At 30.1% G+C, this 10,144-nt stretch overlaps 1 protein-coding gene across 1 annotated transcript; it reads left to right on the forward strand.

Moving 5' to 3' along the window:
• Positions 1-7,932: 7,932 nt before the first annotated feature.
• LOC117908557 (photosystem II 10 kDa polypeptide, chloroplastic) lies at positions 7,933-9,182 on the forward strand. The gene is made up of 5 exons (XM_034822202.1): positions 7,933-8,162; positions 8,301-8,359; positions 8,529-8,584; positions 8,747-8,799; positions 8,964-9,182. The coding sequence occupies exons 1-5, from the start codon at positions 8,006-8,008 to the stop codon at positions 9,056-9,058; spliced, it is 420 nt and encodes a 139-aa protein (XP_034678093.1). The 5' UTR covers positions 7,933-8,005; the 3' UTR covers positions 9,059-9,182.
• The last annotated feature ends 962 nt before the right edge of the window (positions 9,183-10,144 follow it).

The raw sequence follows: 10,144 nt of genomic DNA on the forward strand, positions 1-10,144 counted from the left end.
AAAGTTATCCTAAGGTATTGATCAACATACCTTTATGTTTAGCCCTTAGCCCATGCAAGTGGAACCACTTTGATTCTACCACTTCGTGTTTAAGTTAAGTATTTAACCAACATCCTTGGCATCAATGTTACTAAGTGAAGGGTTTCATCTTTAGGATTGGTCACTCCCACTACAAACATATATAGGATCTTGTCTATAAAATATAGTCTATATCCTTCGATTCCTTAGGTTACCCCATCTTCAAGATGGTGATGTATCCAAAATTAAAATGGGTTTAATCTTGGAGGCTATGGGCTTGCTTGTGGTCCTCTCCTACTTAGCATTTTGTAAAAGAGACTTCTTTAAAACATTAGTAATTAACTTGATGAATAGATTATTTACTTTAAGAATTTCCAAAAATATTTATTTCATAATTGGAAACTTAGTCTAATAGGAGAATATCAACATGAAAATTTTAAAATTTCCATGAGAGTATTTTTATCCAAAAATAAATTTTGATAAAATATCTACTCTCAAATTTTAAAATCTACTTTCATAAAAAATTATCCATTTCTACACAATTCCAATTAATAAATATTTTATCTAGGAATATTTTTAAAGAAAATTATTTCCATAAAATTACTATGTATCTTTTGGTAATACACTTTAATGATAAATTATTTCTAATGAAATTTTTCATAATATTTATTTTCCAATTGGATAACAAGTGTAATAAGGAAATCACCAATTTATGAGATTTTGAAAATCCTAAGGGCACCTTATCCAATAAAGGAACTTTAACTTCTCATATTTGAAAATCCTCACAACAATTACTTTCCTTATTTCTACATCTTTCCAATTTAATAAATATTCTTAGACATGAAATTTAATTTCCATAATAATTTATTCCATTAAAATTACAAAAATCACAACCTTTAGTAATTCCTTAATGGGTAAATTATTCTCTATGAAAAAGTTTCAAAAATGTTTACTTTAAAAAAGGAATTAAATAGTCTATTTTGGAAAGTACTTTCAAAATATTTTATTCCCATTAAATTACTACAACTTCCACAAATAAATAAATAAATAAAAATTTGGTTACCCTTCTTAATCATGAATTCACCATCATGAAAGTTTTCAAAACCTTTATTTATTACTTGAATTGGAACACTTGGGCTAATTGGAAATTGTTCTCAATTTCCTCGTCATTGAACTTTCATTATCCAAGCATAATCTTTTTTCTCTCAAGGAGGAGAGTCTGAAGGACTTGGTGCTATCCTCCTTCTCTCAAGGAGGAAAAGCTTGGAGAACCATCTATCCCATAACAAAAGGATTTCAAAAAAAATAATAATAATAATAACAACCTAAAAATTAGCAACATCCAATTCTAAATAAATAATATTTGAAAAGATACTTCTCATGAAAATGTATTAAGAGTACCAAAATACTTTATCTTATAATACTTATTTTGTTAACCTTCTTAATTATAAATTATCTATCATTAATTTCTAAAAATTAACTTATTTTCTTTAAATCAAAATCTTGTGCAAAATAGGAAAAATCTCATTTTATAAAGATTTGGAAAATTAAGAACTCTTCATTAAAAGGAAAAAAATTATTCTTAGAGACCTCAAAGATTTGAGTAGATTTTAAATAAAATTAAAATATCCAAAAATTAATTTTGAAACGGGAAAGGAGATCTTAATCCTTTTCCAATTTATCTTTTTCCTAACATAAAAATTTTCTAATCATACACATTTCAACTTAATAAATCATCTATTTTGAAAAAATTACATAAAATTTTACTTCCTTAAAAATAAAAATAAAAAACTATCTAATTAATGCTAAACACATGCCTAAAACACATATAGCACAAAAACATAAAAGCAAACAAAATAAAATATTCTCCCATGGCCTCTCAAGGATTGTTGCATATTTGGTTATTAAATTTTAGATAAAATCTAAAATAGCCCTACAACCAAATATTAGGGCTAGTGAAAATTGAAAAACCCTAAAATAAAATTTTGGCGCCAAAAATTGAACCCAACAAGAGGCCTAAAATTGGGCCCAAACAACCAAAAAGAACTTTGCCTAAACTCAATCCAAAACAGCATGACCTTGATGCAACCTTGCTTCAATATCAATCATAACTCCCTTGTTTCAACTCTGATTTGCAAACCATTTAAAGCGTTGAATTCTTAACTTCTTAAGCTTCAAAACCATATATGGTTTGCTCCAAAAAACTCATGGTATGTATCTCAAATTTGAGTCAAATTTAAGGTTCCTATGTTGCCATGGATCTTTAAAAAGAAAAAGAAAAAGAAACACTTCTAAGACCTATCTTCTTTTCTCTTAGGTCACTATAGATGGAGAAAAAATGAAATTTTTGCAATAATAAAAATTTCTATGCTCTTATAATGGATCTTACAAGTCATCTATTAAAAAGAAAAGATCTTTACAATGAAATAAAAATCACATACCCCTTATAAGGTGTACAACCCAATCTAAAGAGAGAAAAAAAATACAACCACATCCATCCATCCATATTCAATATATGAATAATTAATAATCATTCATTCATCCCATAGGATCATGGGATGAATGAAACAACTCTAAAAAACTAATTTAGCATGTCCTAGAAAGGATCTAGCATGCAAGAACCTAATTTAGGGCTTTGATACCAGTTGTTAGGAAACCTAGATAACTATGTTCCATGGCCCCAAATCATATGGGATGCATGTATTCTATCTTAAGCTTCTCTAAATCTAACATGGCAAAAACATATGGAATCAAAAATCCATATTAAGATCTAGATCCAAAGGTTAAAGTTTCATACATGCGATCTGGGTGTTCCCAAATCGAATCCCATTCAATGAAAATGTTGAAATAGTGGTAGTCGTCATAGAACTCGTCTACTCAAAAGTCTTCCACCCAATCACTCCCTTCATAGATCCTAGCATAAAAGAATGGTAGATTTATCTTCCTTCTAAGAGGGTGGCTAGGGTTTCTCTATTACTTTCTCTTAAAGAAAATGGTAAAAGTGGTAGAAGCTTGAACCCTAAACCTCTAAGGGAGTTTTTATAAGGCTCTTTGTAGGCTTAAATGACTTGAGCCTAAATTGGGCTTGGATTACCTAATTTAGCCCACTTAGGTCCTAATTAATTAATTATCCCTATGGGCTTTAATTAATTAATTAGCCTAAACCATCAATCTAGAAAAACCATTCATAAGATCTAGTGCAACTTTACGTTTTTACAAAAATGCCTTTATGCACACTTATGAATTATAAACCCAAATCCTTTAAATAAAAATGTCACCATGAATTGGAAGCTCAAGCAAGAACCATTGGGACTCATAAGAAAATGTTGGCTCCCTCATAATTCAATACTCCACCAAAGAGAATCAACCACACTCCAATATCCTATAAAATATTTGCAACAAGCTAAAGCTCAGGTTTGTGACCTACTATTCATTGCATGTAGACTCCCTATGAAATGGTTTTCATAATCTAACAGGGTAGTGTTATGAACTCATCAAGATTATCTTTCTAATCCTTAAGTTACAAATCTTCCTATTATATGATCAACTGGAATACTCTAACTTACAAAGAGTATATTTCAAATTCCACTTAAGGAATTACTACGACCACAAATTTCATGATCACATATCCTTAAGTTCACACAAAAGGACACGTTGTTTCAATTCTATAAGATATCATGGTGTCTTTATTGAGATACCTATTACCACAACCTTCATCAACTATGACCCAATCCATGGACAATATATGACCACTTTAGGGTCTCGCCCGTAAGTCAAAGCCCCTTATTGATTTTAGCATAGACTAATATCTTCTCAAGGTTGAGAGTCCATGCAACATAATAGCTTGGTGAATTATGACGACCCAATAATCCTATGTCATGATTCAGCGTAGGTCTTGTTTAATGTGTAACTATACACACTAGTGCACTCACAACCCTATCAAGACAATTAAGACAAGTCATCCCTCTAATCAGAGGGTAATGCATTACAATCTCTACTGAATTGCCCAAATCCATGAACTAACTATAAACTACTTATTATCTTGCAAGGAACCCATTACTTGTATCTTTTGTGTAACTCCTAATGTACCCAAGTCATGTACAATGCAAGTGATATAGGTTTGAATGTTCAAATCAATATCAATGCAAAAGCGAATAGCAAGTGGAAAGTCATGTCTAACTTTGTTACATCATGTCTTGCTTTTAAAGGCTCTATTACAATAACTTGCATGTAGCTATCCTATGAAATTCATGAGAACTAAGCCCATTAAAAAGGCTATAGAGAGCCCAAGCATTCTTTTCACTACCCTTATGGTCCAATTTCCCTAATTCTTATTGGGGATTAAGTTTTCCAATAGATCTCCCAATTTCAATGGTGGCCCCCATCCAAATTCTAGTGAATTCCAAAGCGGTTTTCCTTTCATCTTTAAGAAAAACTCTATACGGGACTTCCAATGAGGATAGATGTTGCAATCGAAATAAGACAAATTATTAATGGAAGATCCAATCCTCGATGGTTCCATAACTTAGATCTAGAAAGATCGGGAAAAAAAATTATTTTTAAAAGTTTTTCTATTGTAATACCAAGTAAAAGTTTAAAGATCTATATTAAAGAACACCTAAAACGAGGTGAATAAGTGTTAGGAATTGTTTAACCTAGAATTAAATATTTTTAATTCTTTTAATTTCACCTTTGATCTAGGGAATAAAAAAAATAAAATCCATGGACAAAGATTTTTTATGTGAAAAAACCACCCACACCGTCTCTTAAAGACTATGCGGAAGTAAAAACCATGGGTCAAAAGACCTCTAATCAAAAATCCACTATTTGAAATAATAATACACAATTTTACCTGGCGCATGTTATCACTAAGTCTTACTCCTAAATACCTACTTTGAACTTCACGTTTGTGATGTAGCACCATGCGTGCTTGTAGTGGATTCTACCTCAACACCTAAGGAGATCTAGATATCATTCTCAACCCAACGAGTGGAAAGACAAACGTCTTAAGAGTTTTGAGACACATAGAAGGCTAATTAGGTTTTTATCAATATTCACCTCAAAAAATTAAAACCCTCTTTAGCATGGTTTTATAGAATTCAAATACCTAGTCGACTAAAACTCAAATTTTCAAAATAAAATCCATTAAATATAGAAATAAGTATAATTGCATAGATTAATGGAATTTTTTACGCCAATGCATGAGCACCCTTAGGAGCGCTTGAGTGCTCAAAAGTTTTTTAGCTCAATTTAGAAAACCTCCTATCAACTTCATGCCCAAACTAAATCCAATTAGCCTTTCCCAAACCTTCAAAATACATGCCTATATTATTCCGCTTGATCACACAACAACTTCAAGTCTTCAATGGAGAGTAAGACATAATCTAAAAGTCCTAAGCCAGAATGAATGGAACAAAATTCACAACATAAAAAATACAGTCTAATGTACTAACAATTTGTTTGAGGATGTACCATGTGTTGATGTCAAACTTCAAATGGTGTCTGGCTAGATTGGATTGCTACAAAAAATATGATCTAACTTCTTTTCCAAAGCATATAGTTCTCCTTGTCTATGTATTTTGGTTATAGCTTAGTGCTTTTGGTCCTTTGAGACAAAGCCATCTGATAAGAATTCAACTAAGCATAAATTATCGGTTGTGAGTTGTCCAATAGATAGTAATTTTTTCTTATTTGTGAAGCAACTAAGACTTTCCTTAGATCAAGATTATCATGAGCAATTTTTAACTTTCCTTTTGTAGAGAACGAAAGATTTTTAAACTGTCTCCATTTCCAAAGAGAAAAAAAATTGAATCAATACCTCTATATGGAAAGTTTTTGGACATTATACCAATATTTTAGTGTTTATATCTTCATAAAAAGTGGGATCACTTGCTTCCTCATTCAAGATCATTGCAGGATAGGCCTTAGAAAAATCTTGAGATTGGAACAAATAGTCAAAATGTTTCCAACAATCCACCCTAGAATGGTTAGCTTGGTTACAAATTTGATAGATAGTTGTACCTTTAGGTCTTGAAATATATTGTTAGATCTACTAGCAAGAGTGAATCTTCCTTATCTCAAACTAAACCTTCCACCATGACTCATTCCCCTACCTTGTAAGCTATGAAAGGCTTGTTCATAATTCAATTGAATTTTCTGCTCTTCGACTTAAAGTGTGTTTAATATTGATTCTAAAAAGTGTTTCTACTTTTTCTAACACTTGAAAATTTCTATTTTTCAAGTATAAAAAATGTTAAAAACACTTTTAAAAATCATTGTCAAACCCACTCCTAAAGTGTGTTTGATAGTGATTTTAGAAAGTGTTTCTAACATCTTTAATATATAAAAGATAAAAAAAAAATTAAGTATTAGAAAGACTAGAAACACTTCGTAAAATCACTATCAAATATACTCTTATTAAAGCAGAATTTGTTTATGTTGTTGTAAAGTAGGAAAAATTGATTGAAGGATGGATGTGGTAGTTTTGCAGTCTTCATAAAGGGATAAGGAGCCTTTCTTACAAGAAAACAGCCCGTCTATTTTTCTTTTGTTGTAGGAAGTAATTGATGTATTGAACTGTTGTGCTTTGATTTAATCCGGAAAGACTTCTATAGTACCAAATACTGACATCACCAACTGAAGCTCTAAGCCCTAGTCTTATACAACTCAACTTAACTCTAAATATGTGTAATAAAATATAAAAATAAACTAGTCCATAATATAAAGAAAAATAATCAAAATTATGATCAAAAGCAATTAAATTTACTAATTTTAATAAGAATTTATTTGGTGGGTAGTTGTGGAATTTTGATTGTATAAAAATTTAATACAAATATACATTACTCGAAATAAGCAAAATTATTATTTGGCCTAGCTTAGATATGGGAGTTAATTGATTTCTTTTCTTCTTTTTTTGTATAAAAATTCATTATGATGATATTGGGAATTATAACTACATGTGTACTAAATTTCTATGGAATCAAAATCTCACAACGCTATCATTCAAAAAAACCAAAATTATTGTTTCACTATATCCAAAAATGATCATTAAAAATTCTTTAATTTGGTATTGTACAACACTCGTGTTAGCAAAAAAGAATTTCACATGACACTCCATTATAATGCTTTTGATGAACATAATTATTTCCTTATTATTATTGTTGTTATTTTTTTATTTTTTGCAATCAGAATTACTCTATTTGATCATTGAAAAAAATAAATTTATTGTCATATCACAATTGACCATAAACTAAAACTTAATATAATATAGTCTACCTTATATTAGGAAGCAAACTGATTTTTTTCGATCGAAAACTCCTTATGATGATTTTGAGGAATATAATTATGTGTGAATTAAATTTCTTTCCAATCAAAATCTTGAAACTCTTATCATTCAAAAATGAAAATTATTATTTAACCATATAAAAATAATTATTAAAAGTTCTTTAATATTGTATTGTCCAAACACTCATCTATTAGGTTTAAATTTACATTTTTTATCACTCACATTAGTCATTAAAATTTCATATCTTCAAATTAAAAAAATTAAGATCACCAATCTTTTGGTTTGAGAAGTTTTTCAATGATTTCATTAAAATAATATTTCATGGTATGATTAAGAGAACTTCATTTATTTCTAATAAAAAGAATTTTAAAAATAAAGAAAATTAAAAATTATAATGATACAGAACAAAAGGTCAATCTTCAAAGGGTTGGCCCATGTCCACACGTCTTCAACACATAGGCTGGTACATAGAGATATGTGGATCTTTGGTGACGCCAGAAGTGGTTAAAAGAGTTGAGAAGATAGTGATAATGTTGTAACATCATATCCACAGCCCAACCACACACCCACTGCCACTTGTCTTCTTCATTATCACTCCCTCTGGTTGTGGTCTTGGTGTTACCACTGCAAATACAAAAGAAGCAACACCTGAAGAAATCTGATCAGGAAGGAAGGAAGGAGAAAAGAAGATCGAAGATTGAAATGGCAGCCTCAGTGATGAGCTCATTGAGCTTGAAACCATCTCCTTTCAGTGTTGAGAGGAGAGCAGTCAGAGGCCTGCCTTCTCTTGCCAGAAGCTCCTCTTCCTTCAGGGTTGAGGCCAGTGGTGGCAAGAAGATCAAAACTGACAAGCCTTATGGTTACTCTTCTTTCCCCTTTCACTAAATCTTTTTTATATATATATATATATACGCTCGTGCACATGTGAAGAAAATTTGATTTTAGGGTTTGCATGTTGATTGATAATATTAATTGGAATGTTTTCTGACGAATATAGGAATTGGAGGTGGCATGAAATTGGCTGAGGGACTTGACGCATCTGGCAGAAAGGGCAAGGTTGGTGGTTTAATTTTATGATTCCATCTGTTTGGATCCTGAGAAAATTTACATAAAAGGAGGAAAATAGTTGGTTTGAGACATCATTCAAATTTTCTACTATTTTACAATATTTTTATAATTGATATTTATTATGTGTATTTATTTTTCATTTTGAAATGTATTTTAGGGAAAGGGAGTCTACCAATTCGTCGATAAATACGGTGCCAACGTGGATGGATACAGGTAGAATTTAAATTTTTTTTAATTTAATTTTTAGTGGGTTAAAAAAAATATATTGAATGCTGTGAATGATTTCTAATTTATTCAAATTTTAAAAATAATAATAATAATAATAATAAATAGGAAAATAAAATTTCTAACTTCTTGGTGATGATTTCATTGCAGTCCAATCTACAGTCCTGAAGAATGGTCTCCAGGTGGTGATGTGTATGTTGGTGGTAAGCTACTCTCCAAATAAATAAATATATCATAAAAAATAAAAAATAAAAAATAAAAAATAAAAGGGAAAAGAAAAAATATCTATATTGGTTTTTTTTTTTTTTTTTTTTGGTGGTGTTGGTGGCATTTTTTTTTTTTAACAAAAAAAATGGGAACAATGCAGGTACCACAGGATTATTGATTTGGGCAGTGACCCTAGCAGGGCTTCTACTTGGGGGTGCTCTTCTTGTGTATAACACAAGTGCTTTGGCACAGTAGCCTATTCTTATTGTAATCTAATGCTTTTATTTCAACTCTTCAAAACTACATACTTTCCTTTGTGCATTAAAACTTGTAATATTTTTATTATGTATGGATAATTCTACTTCTAAATTACTTTTTAGTTATTCTCTTTTTATATTACTTAGCTCACATGGTATGACTATGTTTATCTAGGGTTGGAACTTGGCCGGGTTGATAATTAAATTAAGTTCAACTCAAATTAAGAAACAATCAACTCAAATTAAACCCAGTCCGAATTCTAACTCGAGCGAGGCACTCAATCTAACCTCAACCCAACCTTATTTTTCTAAGCTTGGGTTAAGTTTGGGTTGTTCAAGTTAGACTCAAATTAGTTGGGTTAAACTCGGATTGATTGGGTTGAGTTCAAGTTGGTTAGGTTATATAATTCAAAATTCATCTATAATGTTTTTTTAAAGAACTTTTTAAATACATTTATATAAAAATTTAAATAGTAAATTGGATAAAATTTCAAGGTAGTATATATATATATATATATATATATTTACATATTTTTCTTGAAAAATGAAAAATATAATATAATATAATTTGACATTTTTTTCTTAAAAATAGAAAAAGAAAATAAATATTATTATATAGAATAATATATATTATAAATATTATAAAAACATTAAATCGGGGTCAAGTTAGGTTTAAGTTGTTCTAACCTTAGACCGAGTCTAACCCAAATTGAGATCAAATTAAAAAAATTTAACTCAAACTCAACCCATGTATTGAAAATGATTATCCAAGTCTTTCAAATATCGAATGGGGTTTGGATTGAGTCAGGTCAACCTGTCCAAATTGCACCCCTATGTTTTTCTCTAGGAAAATATTAAGATAAATATAAATAAATAAAGCTTGTGTAAAGTTCTCGAAAAGCACCAAAAAAAAAGTTCAATTGTCAACTAGACCCGTCGGAATAGGATTGACTATGGATTCAAGCCATAACACATGGTTTCATAAAAGCGTATAATTTTCCCAATCTAAAGTAAGCAATAAAGAAGATTTGGCTTAACATATCCTATATGATATAGGTAAGAGAAGAACCCGACTCGACGATAA

The sequence above is a fragment of the Vitis riparia genome, chromosome 19 (assembly GCF_004353265.1).
Source record: "Vitis riparia cultivar Riparia Gloire de Montpellier isolate 1030 chromosome 19, EGFV_Vit.rip_1.0, whole genome shotgun sequence".
Taxonomy (NCBI): domain Eukaryota; kingdom Viridiplantae; phylum Streptophyta; class Magnoliopsida; order Vitales; family Vitaceae; genus Vitis; species Vitis riparia.